This window comes from Panulirus ornatus, chromosome 16 (assembly GCF_036320965.1).
Source record: "Panulirus ornatus isolate Po-2019 chromosome 16, ASM3632096v1, whole genome shotgun sequence".
Classification (NCBI taxonomy): domain Eukaryota; kingdom Metazoa; phylum Arthropoda; class Malacostraca; order Decapoda; family Palinuridae; genus Panulirus; species Panulirus ornatus.
Window position 1 is genome coordinate 7,943,247 of NC_092239.1, and position 13,535 is coordinate 7,956,781.

The following is a 13,535-nucleotide window of genomic DNA, read 5'->3' on the forward strand; positions in this document are numbered from 1 at the left end:
CAAAGGACTTGTTGTCACCGTATAATGGGGTCCTACACAATCTCAGATGTTAATTTCTTTAAATATATCAGATTTTTTTATATCAAACCCACAAGAAATGAATCGTGAGCTGAGAAATTATGTGGTTAGTTAAAGTGCATATGATATATACTGGAACTATACGTATATGAAAATGCACTAGGAATATGGGTTTACAAACGAAGAAGTGTTCTGATGATTAGAGATTAAAGAGCAAGTAAAGAAACCCACAATATATACATGTAATATAAGGATGGAACATTGGAGTAAAGTTGTCATACACTGATGAACAAAATGAGGTTGACTGATGTTTTGTGTGGATCTAACAATTATGAATTTGTCCTGTGTGTTTGTCTCACAAGTGTACTTCAACGGTTCAGGGTAAGGTCAGTATGGTCCAGGGTCAGCCCAGAGCCAGGTATGGCTCAGGGTAGGTATTGGTGTGATCTAGGGTATGGTCCAGGGTAGGGCCAAGTGTGAGCTGCGTTCACACTTGCACGTCAGTACATACCAGGTGGAGGAGCGGCAGGTGGTGACCCCCGAGAACCTGCTCCCAGCTGAAGTGTGAGCACTGGGTCAGGTCACGCCAGGTCCGCGTCCTTGACCCGTCATGCTCGTAGTGCACTTCACACGTCCCCAGCACGTCTGCCTGCAAGGTCGTGACATATGATCTTGCACGAAATCGTGCTAAATTGTACCCTAGTCAAGGATCACTTTCATCGGACAGTGGCGCTTGGGAATATGCATTAATTCATCTGTGGTCATACTAAAGGGATTATAATTACTCATTATGAGGAATAATTCAAATGTATGATTGCCATGATCTCTTATCATACGTGACGTAGACGAGAGTATAATAGAAAGCCAGTTTAATCATTCTTATTCTTTCGCAAGTCTAGCAGAGGGCAACAAGAAAGTGATTTGAACATATAGTAGAGGCAGAGTGGTGGAGGAGGACCTGGGTGTGGTAGGCGAAGTCGTGGCTGTGCTGAGCGGGCGTGAGGAGCGAGGCCAGAGCCCTCTTGTAGTTGAGTGAAGCGGCGCTCTCGTCAATGTGGTGCAACAGGGACGTCACTCGGCCACCGACGCTCTTCACCACCACTGCTCGGCCAGGCACATGCCCGTTCACCTGCGGCGACACACCTTGTGAGACGGCCTTATCGCACATACACGCTCACACACATACACACGCACACTTGCTCCAGACAACACATTGTACTGGCTATAATCGTAAACTCACATATTCTCATCATTATCATTAAACAACAGATCCTATATGAGAAAGTATGTTTAAATTGACAAAACATTTAGGTTGTCTAAACTTGGAAGTGTCACTTCTATCCGTTACCATCACCATGGTGATTTCTAAGCCATATACCCGCTTACCTTTCCGTAATTATGTCCGCGATAATGGTAGAAAAAAAGATAACTTTAAGTTGTGTCACAGATCTCAAGGCAGCACCTGCACCTAACCTGTCGAAGCTACGTAACCTTCTGCCTTGTTAACCAATGAACTTATTAGTCGTTCAAGGTCAGAGACTGTTGGTATTTCTTTCCCTAACTGGCTGGTAAGTCGTACTATGTATCAAAAATCATTACTTTGATGACGATGCTCTGGAAGAAATATCAACCTAAGAAGTATCATGGAAAGATTTTTTTGTCATACTTTTATCTCTAAGAAGGAAGTGATTGATGTCTGATAGAGAGAATTCGTACATTCATAGATGACGCGAGAAAGTTGACAATCACTTCCTATAACAACGAAAGATCATAAACCTATCCAGGTAGATTCGAATGTAATATTTGTGTACCTCACCACGATCATGTAAGGTTCACTACCTTGTATTACACACTAGCCTACCCTTCCATGCTTGTGGGCAATGGTGTGTGTGAACTACTACTTTTTTTACAAGCTTACACGTATTATAGCACTGGCAAAACATGACAAGACACTTACGAGTGAGGCCGCGACGTGGTCTGGGTCCCTAGTGGCGAGGATGATGAGGGTGTCGGTGTTGTACCTGGAGGCCTCCACGACCGCCGTGCCTGTGAAGGTTACCGCCCCATCCACCAGCACCTCCACCAGCTGCTTGAACACCGCCGATCGTCCCTGCTCCACCACGCCTGCCAACACAACGTACATTGACCCTCTCCTCCTGTTTGGTTATCTCCACTCCAAAGAGAGCTGGCTGTTTCCTGTCCTTATGGCCCTTAAATTTGTGAAACACTAAGGGATATATGAGTACTTTTATTTCTACGTGATTCCATTTTCTCAACATCACTGAGCTCCCTTCAGTTTGACTGCAACATGCTTGTGTGTTGAGCACGACGCAATAGGCATAACCACATTGTCCTTGACAGAGTCCCGTGTCTCAGGATTCCTCCATATATTGGGCTCAGTACACATCATAAGGCTAATGAATCAGGACAAGTTATGGCTTAAAGGATGGCGTTAACTCTCTCCCCTGGGTCTACCCGCGAGCAGCCATATAGCCATGATTTTAGAAATAATAAACAAAATCATTTAGACTGAAGATGAAGTCGAGAGAATCAGATCCATCCTCCAGCAGCATATACAAAAAAAAAAAAAAAAAAAAATCATACATCCTTGCCATTTCCCGCGTGAGCGAGGAAGCGTTAACAACAGATGACAGCCTTAAAGGGGAAATTCCTCATTTGGTTCCTTGCTCTGTTCCTTTTGAAGAGTAATACTGAAAGGGAGGATTTCCAGACACTCTCCCCCACCCTTCTTAATCGCCTCCTATGACACGTAGGGAATAAGTGCGCAATATATATATATATATATATATATATATATATATATATATATATATATATATATATATATATATATATATATATATATAAGCTGTTTGACGCAGTGACACGCCGAGAATATTTTTTGACGAACATGTACCCATATTTTTTTTGCTGTCATAACATATTACATGGAGCAGGTGATTCTACCCTGAGTGGAATGCCCAGGCGTGACTAAGGTTCTTGAGTCATCTCATTCAGGTCGGTTCTTTAGGCTCAGGCCTGGCCAAAGTTCGCGCCGTATTTGGAGCGGTTAGGTAAGCGATCGCCGTTTGATAGGCCTAAGGTTCACCCTTTACCACGTACCAGTCTTACGATTTTCGGATGCCATAGAGAATTTAATCATTTAATGTCAATAAACGCTTGAATATATATAGGTTCTTGATATACATTCGGATCGCATGTTTCTTTCACGTATTTTGATGTTGAATAGTAACCTAATCAATGCTACCGTCTGTAGGGAAAAAAATGAAAACGTTCTTACGTTATACACATGAATCCTTAAATATCTGGCAAGTCAAAATAACAATATCTGTCAGGAGATTGTGTGTCAATTACCGCTGGAAAATTAACTATGTTAAACCTGAGTCCAGGAGTGATTATGAGAAGAGGCGGCTCCTGGGTGAGGATGTGGAATAACTGTGTCAACAAGAACCATGTGATAGCGTTGGGGTCAGTGACCTCATAAGTGGCTCCACATATGTTCCCAGATATCTCTACTCAACTCATTGACTGACTCGTAATTGGTTATGTACTTGATAAATACCACCTGACGAGCAAAATGATTTGGAAAAACGAGAGACGTGGTAGCTTTTGTTTAAACTCTTAAAGAAAACGAGGGAACTTCTGACATGTTAATTATATAAACCCACATAACTTTTGTACAAGTGTATAGTATGCTAATATATAAATTCAGGCTTAGAGAGAGGATCCAATAGTTTAACAGGAAAGGAACAAGATACATCAGCTAATCAGCATAAACATTATTTGAACCACCTGTATCGGAGACATACAAGAAAATAACTAATGCATGATAATTTGGCAATGGATGTGGTTCCATCCATTTTAGCGAATGAAATAACCCCCTAAATAACACAGTAAGTATTGTTCCATAAAAGGCGGGAATAGCATAATTCATATGTACTTCCTAACCTAATCTTATTTGGTTTTGCTAGAAAGTACGTCATATTTTTTCTCGCTTTTATTTATGGAAGAAAAATCCCAGTGTTGTTCGTCCATTATTTATAGAATTATTTTGCACTTTGTCACACTTTAGAATTTATTCACTATATCAACTCGTACCTGTAAGTATGAAATTGTATTATCCTGTACAGGTACTAATAACTTTATTAACACGTCCCTACGATAGGATTCATTTCCATCATCAAACGACTCCATCTGTGCCTATTAGGCCGCTGAAGTCATGTATTTTTTGATAACTTTATTACGCAGGTAAATATTGGCTGTTTTGTTTATCTTTATTGATATTCTACCTTCGACTAGAACACTTTAAATAGATTTGTATCATTGGTTACGAGGCAGTGCAGTTAGGGGCTTCAAACTCCCCTCTCCTTTATCAAAATATTTCAGACCTTTACCAAAAGCAGAGGCCCATATTTGTTTCTTAAATAAGCGGGAGGCGAAACGCAACGATCGTGACTGCATAAACAAAATACTGGGAATTTAATCTGAAATTCATTTTGAGCTGATAGGGAGTAAATATGCAAGATATGAAGTAATTAAAGGTTCATTATAGTAAGGGAACCACATGTATGAAAAAGATAGTTTTAAAAGAGTATCTTTGTCGGACTTGATTACTAGATAGGAACATTACTGGAGCACATCAAGAGTCGAGGCAGTTTTGTCCGCTAACTCGATGTTTTCTTGGTTTCAGTGATTATTTTTTCCTTTCATATTTTCTTCCAGTTCTCGATAACAGAAAAACGTCATCCTTTTAAGAATTCGGTAAGTCTGATATCAAATCGGTGCATAGTACATGATTTCGTGTTACCTTTCTACCATAGGAAGAACATTTGGTGAATAGCGACGTTAAAGGTAAGTCTTTATTGTGTGAAGTGGTAAAATAAGCGGTATCGTAACTTTGCCTCTTCGGTTAGTCCGGTTTGAAGTGAGAATAATAAGAATCTAAAATTCAGTGGCGAACGACATGATTAGCTCAGCTGTAGTTTCAGTTGTGCGTCGCTTTCGTACTGGATTTGACGATTTCCCTTGTATTTCCAATTTTTTTTTTTTTTTTTTTTTTTTCCCTTTGCGGATTAATCGACCTAAGTTGTGAAAGGAAACCTTAGTAATCATCGAGATTCTTGAATTTCTTTAGTTGGAAGTTAGGGAAAAATATCAGTTTAATCATACCAGCTCCCGCTGAATAGTCAATTTTTTTCAAGTGAAAATCTATTTTCGTCTTAACCTTAAGCAGAGTTGTCATTTGCATCATTTCTTAACGGACGAGTCAGTAGATCCAGCAATAAATCGGCGCAAGGAAATTTGATATTCACCTAGGGTAGGATAATGTGTTTGTCTCTGGTTTCTTTAATCACACATTTTCTTTCATCCTCAGAAATGAAATATTCTAATTTTGTTTGGTTTGTTTACATGATTTTCCTTCATCCTCAAAGGTTTACCCTTCTTGTAAGCCATGGGCTTGGCTAGGCTCGTAATAGTTATTTTACGCTTCGTCGTGTTCATTTAAAGGCCTTTAGGTCGTCCGGGAAACAATAGTGTTGCTTATCAACCATACATGGCACCTCAGACCAAGGTAACATATCTTACCCTTATCAATTAACGTCCTACACCGGGAGGCAGTTATAATTACCTTACTATTTCAGTTTTTTATTTGGTTTGTAGAGGACATGGCATGGAGATTTCTGTATGAAAGTCAAGGCTGGATGTTTTTATGTTATTGCTTAATTTAAATTCTTGTATTGAAAGACAAATATTCATAACGGTACTTGAAGAATTCCCCCCCCCCCCCCCACTTCCCTCCCTCTTCACATTCGCACACATCTGCATAACGTATAAAACTTTCGTGTCCCTAGAAATACTGTATTTTCTTTGTTAAAGTACGTTTTCTTTGGGTTGTAAGCGTAAACTCTTGAAAACTTTAATGATGACTTTTACTCATATGTTAGCTTTCTCCATCGCATATTTCTTTGTAAATCATGTTTTGTTCTGTTGCTGGCAGGAAAGACATTTTTTCAGATAAATTCTGCATCGCCAATAATTCTGGGTACTGAGTGATATAGTTCTGCAATGACGGTGTGTTAAGTGTATAGAGAATACAATTACAGTTGCGTAGCATTACTTGGAACTTACATTTCTACTGAATAACATTGAATAAGTGAGTGAGGATTATGAGGGTCATGGAAATTGTAGGGTTGACCAGTGTAGAAGTAGGATATACGAATGTCGAATATCAGCGAAACCCATTTTAAAACCACAGCCGCTCGCTATATGTGTACTTGCTGACAGTCATGTAGTTGGTGCTCAGTCTACAGCATTAAACATGTAAGCTAAATTCTTTTTTAGCAGTTTTATACTTTTATTTTCACCCAAAATTTTCCTTACCAAATCCAGCAGGATAACGATATAAAAATGGATGACTAATAGGTTCAGACATGTTCAAAAATAAGTATCTAAAGAATTTTTCGATTAGTTTGATCATTCCAGACGCATGCAAATAACCTAACACTACTTAGTGAATCAGATGGCATTTTCATGTGTACTTGTACCAATTGTCATTTTCCTACTGTGTGCGAATTCTTATACTTGCTCATCTTGAATATGGTAACGTAAGAAAAAATATGTTGGGGTTGTGTAATTATTTTCTGTAGTAAAACAGTTACAACAAGGAATCCATGGTATAAAAGGCGGTCATGCCTGTATATGTCTGCAGACGCACCAAGGAAGTTGTCAGACACACGATAACTAACTCCCATACTCATTTGTAGACGCAGTGGAATTTGCCAAAGCACGATAGCCAACCATTTTACAAAGGTACCAGTTATTCATCCGCCTCCTTGGCAGGAAAGAATTGCTGCCAGCTAGGGTGATACCTTTCCGGGAAAATATTATTGTCTTGAGTGGGAAGGCTGTACCAGCAGTATGAGAGGTATGAAGAGGGGAAAGGGAAATTGCAAGGTAAGTAGATGGAACAAATGAAGTGTAATTTTGCCGTTAGGGAGTGGTGGTTAGGGAGGGAGGGAGTTGAGGAAAGGTGTGATGACGTGGGAGCCGTGAAGGGTGAACAAACCAGGAAAGGAGGGACTGGTGGCAGAGAGAAGGTGTGGTGACCGGGGATAGAGGGTAATGATGAAAGAGGGTGTGGTAGACAGGGAGGTAGGTACGTTGAGGCTGAGGGAGAATGTAGTGGTTAGGTAGGGAGGGCGTGGTAGCGGCGACGGAGGGTGTGATACACCGCAAGAACGACCAGACGAGGGTCCGAATCTGGTAGTGCTTGAATGTAGTGTTGTTGCTTGGTGGCCTGGCCATCAAAAGCGATATGGCAGATTTCTGTACATCATGTTGGAGTTCAGTACTTTTAAGGTTATATTAATAAGGGTAATCCTGTAATTTTCATCTAATAATTGATATCCTGCCTCCAGCATGGTAGGGGGCGGTGGACAGGATGAGGACTCACCCGCAGTAGTGGTGGTGGCGAGGAGGGCATGTGGCAGAAGGAACAGCAGCAAGAGGGTACGGGCGAGCAGGGCGGAGCACCACCATAGACACATGGCTCCACCCTCACCCCCTGACACCACGTGAACTTCCCTGGAAGACAACAGATTGGTAAGCATCCGAGAATATCGACTGTACGTATGTTACTCATAATTAAATATTTGTGCCGTAGTCATTAATATTTGTGGTAATTATTTTGGGGAGAGAGCCTAACACTTGTGTAGCACCGTGTCACAAAGCTTGTATATTCACCATACTAGGCTAAGCCAGGCCTGTCTGTCTGTCTGACTTTTGTAATTAATACGATATATATATATATATATATATATATATATATATATATATATATATATATATATATATATATATATATATATATAACCATGACAAGCAGCCTGAGCACCAGAGAATAGATATTCATTTCAAGCAGCCTAGCCCACCTGAAAGTTATCAATGATTGAAATGGGAGAGCAGTTAAGAGGAGCGCTTTTCGGTTAGGGGCTTTGTCTAACCCAGATGGAACGGGTGATAATGATAGCGCTGGCGTCAGAGATTAAGTACGGAAAAAAAACTGAGGAGACTTTTGGGTTGATAAAATATTCAAATAGTTTACTGATAGTAATTTTTTTCCCAACCCCCACACTACCCCCCATTAATGAAAATAATAATGATAATAATAATGATAATAATAATAATGATAATGATAATAATAATGATAATGATAATAATGATAAATACATTTCTTGGTCTCAAGGGAGATGTGGATATAAAGAATGATGCTCCAGTTGCTTGGTATGGAGTTCTTTTAATTGAGATATTAGCAACTTGGTAGTACAGCTTGTCATATACAATTAGTTACATCTGTAGGCCTTAAGGCCTAATCATATGGTGTGAGAAAGTGTGTGTATTGTCTTAGAACTATCTTGAATTCCTTAAGGTGTTCAGGATTATTCGACTGGCGGATATAACTTGATGTTGACGGCCGATTTGACCCTGGCAGCCTATAGGCTCAAAATTTAGATAACCAGCTTGTAATAAATTAGAAGCAAAAAGAAGTGAAGGTTAAGGAAAATGAAAAACAAACTATAATGTAGACGTTTGTGTATGACTTAAGTGTAATTATATCTAAGTAATTATGGTGGACGTATAACACGAGATGTTTATGTACACCAGGGAATTACAGAAAGAATGGTTAAATAAACAGCGATCATTTGGGCACTGTGAAACTCGCCGGTAAATAGTCCTTAGCTGTACGGCTAAACTAACAGAATTAAGAGGAAATGTTTTCTAGGCTGCCACACATCGAGAACTACCAGTGATACGTATCACTATGTCTTGTGAGCATTGGTATGTGAAGAAAACCAGCTCAGATCAGCCCTGTATCGATCACCTGCCTCTATGTGAAGTTTTGAAGTTAAACAGCTGCCCTCAAATCAAAGGAGTTTTGGCTGTTTGAAGAAACTTCTGTTTTCAGTAACAGCGGCCATCTTGGTTGGTGGTTGGGATTACCAGATAAAGTTTTAAAAAGGGACCATCCCAGAAATACCTGAGGAGTTGGGTTGAAATTGGCTCCTTGGTGTCAGAGATCTTAATGTGAACAGTTTGGGAACACATGACGGAAGACGGACCCCAGGTGATGACAGCTCACGTCAGTCACAGGAAAACAAAGGTTATGCTTGATTATTGTCTCATGATGACGAGTGCACTTAGAGTGACAATGTAACACGGTTCTGTGGCTATGTAATGCGAACAATGCTCTGCCGATGAACGAAATTCATTGTGAATCAAATCGAAACCCATACACACAAGAACGCACCACCTGCAGACCATAGATGATAAACACTGGCTGATAAGCCGTCATTATCCATATCTGTGAGGACGTTACAGGGTGGTAAGCCTCAATATAGACCCTCTGAGTGACTGTTCACCACATCCAGGGGTTAGCAGTACCGCCAGAGGAGGTGTGAGGCGTTGTGACAAGTACCAATACTTTGAATACATTCAAAACCTCGGCTAGATGAATAATCTTATCATATTCATTTATCGGCAAATAATCATATTCACGAATGACAACGTGATTTACACGTGATTCATCTTTGTTTTTTGTTTACAAAGTAGCAACTGAAAAATACTTCCTCCACAGAGTATGCATCAGAATGCGTTTACCATTCATCCTTTCCTGTAGAATATCCTAGGCTGCATACTTTATGTGTTTTAATTGGTGCTCTTTCATAGCGATTTTCCTCCAGTTTTACTATTTCGGACCTTCTGTTTTACTCTTTCCATATCTATATAGACTAGGAATGTAGTGGACTGTTGCTGTCCTCCAACTCAGATAACCTTGTCATATACCATTATCGACGTGGCAAAAATATAAACTGCGTATGAATAAGATCTCATGACGTTGACACCATTCCTAGTTTAAAGCGAGAAAAAAAATGCTTTCCATGATTCATCTCGTTTTTTATTCTAATTTCCCCGTGTAAACAGGCCACTTCTTTAAGTGAAATGATCATCCCTTCTCTACACCCGGTATGATCCAATCTCCCCTTCCCTTGCCACCATCATACCCGGCTAACAATGCATCATTTAAGATTTTTTTTTTCATTCACCTTTTCTTCTTCTTCTTCCTCTTTCTCCACAGTTTTCAGTCCTCTCACTCGGAAGCCACATTACCACAGTCAGACATACCATTTCGAAACCACTGTCAGAGATAACTGTCACTGCAGGAAAGCCATAAACGGAAATCACATGTTGTATCACTCGCTTATATTTCCTTTTACTGTTTTTTTTTTCTTTCTTTTTCTGACGGCCTTTATTAAACTCCAACTCGTCGGCAACTGACGTACTCCAAAGAACATTTTGTCATCGTTCGCCCCACCTGTTTCGTCACCGATCGTTACTGATACCCTAGTGTGTACTGTATCTCCTGCTGTCACGGGGGGAGAAAAAAAAAATCGATATAACTGCGAAGAAATTCGTCGCCAGAGTAAACAGTACCTCGGTCCTTGATAGGAACTTGGCGCTCTTGAGGTAGATAAAACTCCACTTGCCTCTGAGTGTCTTGATTGTATGTGTGCAGAGAAGTAAATAAACGTTTTGCCACGAAGCGTCATACCTTAAACGAGGAAACATGCTTGTGAGTTCTGAAATTTCCTCCCCTCCTCAGGGGAAATTATGTATATATATATATATATATATATATATATATATATATATATATATATATATATATATATCCCTGGGGATAGGGGAGAAAGAATATTTCCAACGTATTCCATGCGTGTCGTAGAAGGCGACTAAAAGGGGAGGGAGCGGGGGGCTGGAAATCCCTTCCTCTTTTTTTTTTTTTTTTTTTTAATTTTCCAAAAGAAGGAACAGAGAAGGGGGCTAGGTGAGGATATTCCCTCAGAGGCCCAGTCCTCTGTTCTTAACGCTACCTTGCTAATGCGGGAAATGGCGAATAGTTTGAAAAAAAAAAAAAAAAATATATATATATATATATATATATATATATATATATATATATATATATATATATATATTACGGGAAGGAAGATTACAAGTAAATTTTAATCAGATGTAGTGGGATGAAATGTACTGAATGAATAGGTGGAATACAATCCTGTGACGAGATGAAGGAAGCAGGGCCTCTTAGAGGAATTTTATCAGAGGGTACAAAGTTTCTCTCGGGTCCCCTTCCCTCCTCTCCATTAGTCATTCTGTTTTTATCCACTACGTTTTTATGCCATGTGCTGTGAGGCCAAAAAAGATATGGAAGATGAGTATGTGCTAGTCTTCGGTATATGTAAACATCGTCTGTATGTTTACGACGGCTTTGCCGAATATGAAATAGCTGAAGGATTGTCTGATTGTAGACGTGGAGGAAGCAGATGGATGTACTGCTTGGATTACAAAGGAGTAGGTAATAGTAGGGGCACGCAAGCATGGAGCTTTAGGAAGCATGAATTGAAGTTGTATGCGTAGAAAACGGGTTAGGCCTTGAGGTCAGACTGGGAAAGTGTTGGTTTACGTCATTCTTTGTGGAAATGATAAGTTGGAACTAGGCCTCACAGACTAGTATAAGAGTTTTTCAGATCTGATTCGTACATGGGTGTTCGTATTAAGATGTTTATTACATAGGTCTTATAAGTCGGTCTGGGACGCTGGTGGACGTTTACAGATTTTAATGCTCTGTGAGTGACTTCGAAGAACCTCATCGTAAATCACGGAGCAGTCGGATCGGTGTGTTTACACGCTGAATCGATGATAAATGTGAAACATTTATCATCGATTTGTAATCAGTGTCGGCGAAGTGCAGCCACAGGAGCTGTGTTCTCGGCCTAATTGTGACAAGTTGAAGACTGGTCGTTGATGCACACTGCCGGAGGGCGATTTGTTCCAAGAGCTGTCTGTGGTGTATTGTGAGGTAAATTGTCCCCCACGTTTACCTTTTATATATTCCCCCTAACAAATAATGTGTGTGGCTTGTTGCTTGCGAATGTCGAATTCTCTTATATAGACACATCTCAAACTTCAGTCTATGTATTGAAAGCAAGTAAGTTTCAATTTTGTCACGTTTTACTAAGAAGTATCTCAGTCTCCTGTACCATCGCCCACACGAATATGAAGCTGAATTCAACTGTCGGAAATCATTTATCTCCCACAGTGATCACTGACAATATCGCCCTAGTTTTGACCAACTCTCAACCCACAATTAGCATTTGCTGTCAGCATAAAGTACCAACAGGACACCACCTTGCTAAGGAGAAGACTCCAGTCGTCTTGATGGACTTAGTACATGAAGTTTAGAGACGTGTACCTCTGCATGCGTGTTATGCTACTTCATGACGGTATCAGATGTTTCATAAGGAGGCTCCACTGCCTTAGAAACTCACCTGCTGAAACGCAGTACTGTTGTCCGCTTGAAAACCCCAGTGGAATCCAAGAGTTTTTATATTTTTTTACTCGGCCTGGCACGTTATCCTTCACTCCTCACCATTCATTCACTTGGTGCTAGACGGTACTTGCCCACAAAGTTTGATCACTTGTATTTATAAGTATTATCAGCCACGACCGTCACTTGCTGAAATTTATGAATACTATCGATCACGATTGACTCTAGTTGAAATTTTACTTAGGGAGGAGGCAGTTGCTCGGGCTACATGGCTTACAAGCTTTATTTTCACTCTCGAATGCACCGGGACAGGGTATGGAGACGTCCAGTGCGCGATCGTCGCGAGAGAGACTGATCAGTGAGGTTGTCCAGCGGGGACGGAACAGATAGTGGAGATATGGTGGTCAAGTGGGGCACCGTGGGCGGCGCCAGCCAGACCCCACAGTGGGTAGCCCCACCACCCCACTACCCTGAGGGCTGGCCCTGGACACTCCCGTACTCCTCTTAGGGCCAGTCCTGAGCATCCCCACTTCTACAGTTCCCTGGGCATTAGCTTTGGGCATCCCACCACCAGCCGTATGGGTTCGAATCTTGGTCGCGGCAGTCTGTCCGCAGTCCACCCCGGGCCTTCTTGGGGCTAATCGAGAAATCCGTTATTAGGCTTAGTAATTTTATTACAACTGCCCCAAGACCACTTTCTAGGAGAGGATCCTGGTGTTCACCCAAAACCTTTCCAGTCGCTTCAGCAGCCTAAGGCTACACTACTAGCAGAAACAGGGAAACGTAGATTCCTTTGGAGTGAAAAGTTCTTTGACGAGATTGTACCCCGAGTGATACAGCCGCGCCAAAGGTCATTTTTCGAAAATACGAACTAAATTTCCCCATTCCTACTATTTCTTGGCTAACTGCACTGTGTGAAGCCAGATGACTGCTTCCTGTGCGATTCACAAGTAATCAACTGTATGTTACGTTACGAACGTATCGCATATGTACATGCAGCTTTCAGCAAATAATTTGAGGAGACATTCTTTTTTTATCCACACTGGAAGAAAATTCACAGAGGAATTTCTTGAAGATTGTCCCCCCCCCCCCCCCCCCCAATGTTCTA

The 13,535-nt window shown here is 40.8% G+C and overlaps 1 protein-coding gene across 1 annotated transcript in view; it reads right to left on the reverse strand.

Annotated features, from left to right (window-relative positions):
• Positions 1-12,788, reverse strand: part of LOC139754115 (uncharacterized) — a 57,408-nt gene extending 44,620 nt beyond the window's left edge. The window contains 5 exon segments of the mRNA XM_071671204.1: positions 530-667; positions 977-1,147; positions 1,976-2,142; positions 7,493-7,623; positions 12,429-12,788. Coding sequence (XP_071527305.1) covers positions 530-667; positions 977-1,147; positions 1,976-2,142; positions 7,493-7,586 — 570 coding nt within the window. The 5' untranslated portion in view covers positions 7,587-7,623; positions 12,429-12,788.
• Between the last annotated feature and the right edge of the window lie 747 nt (positions 12,789-13,535).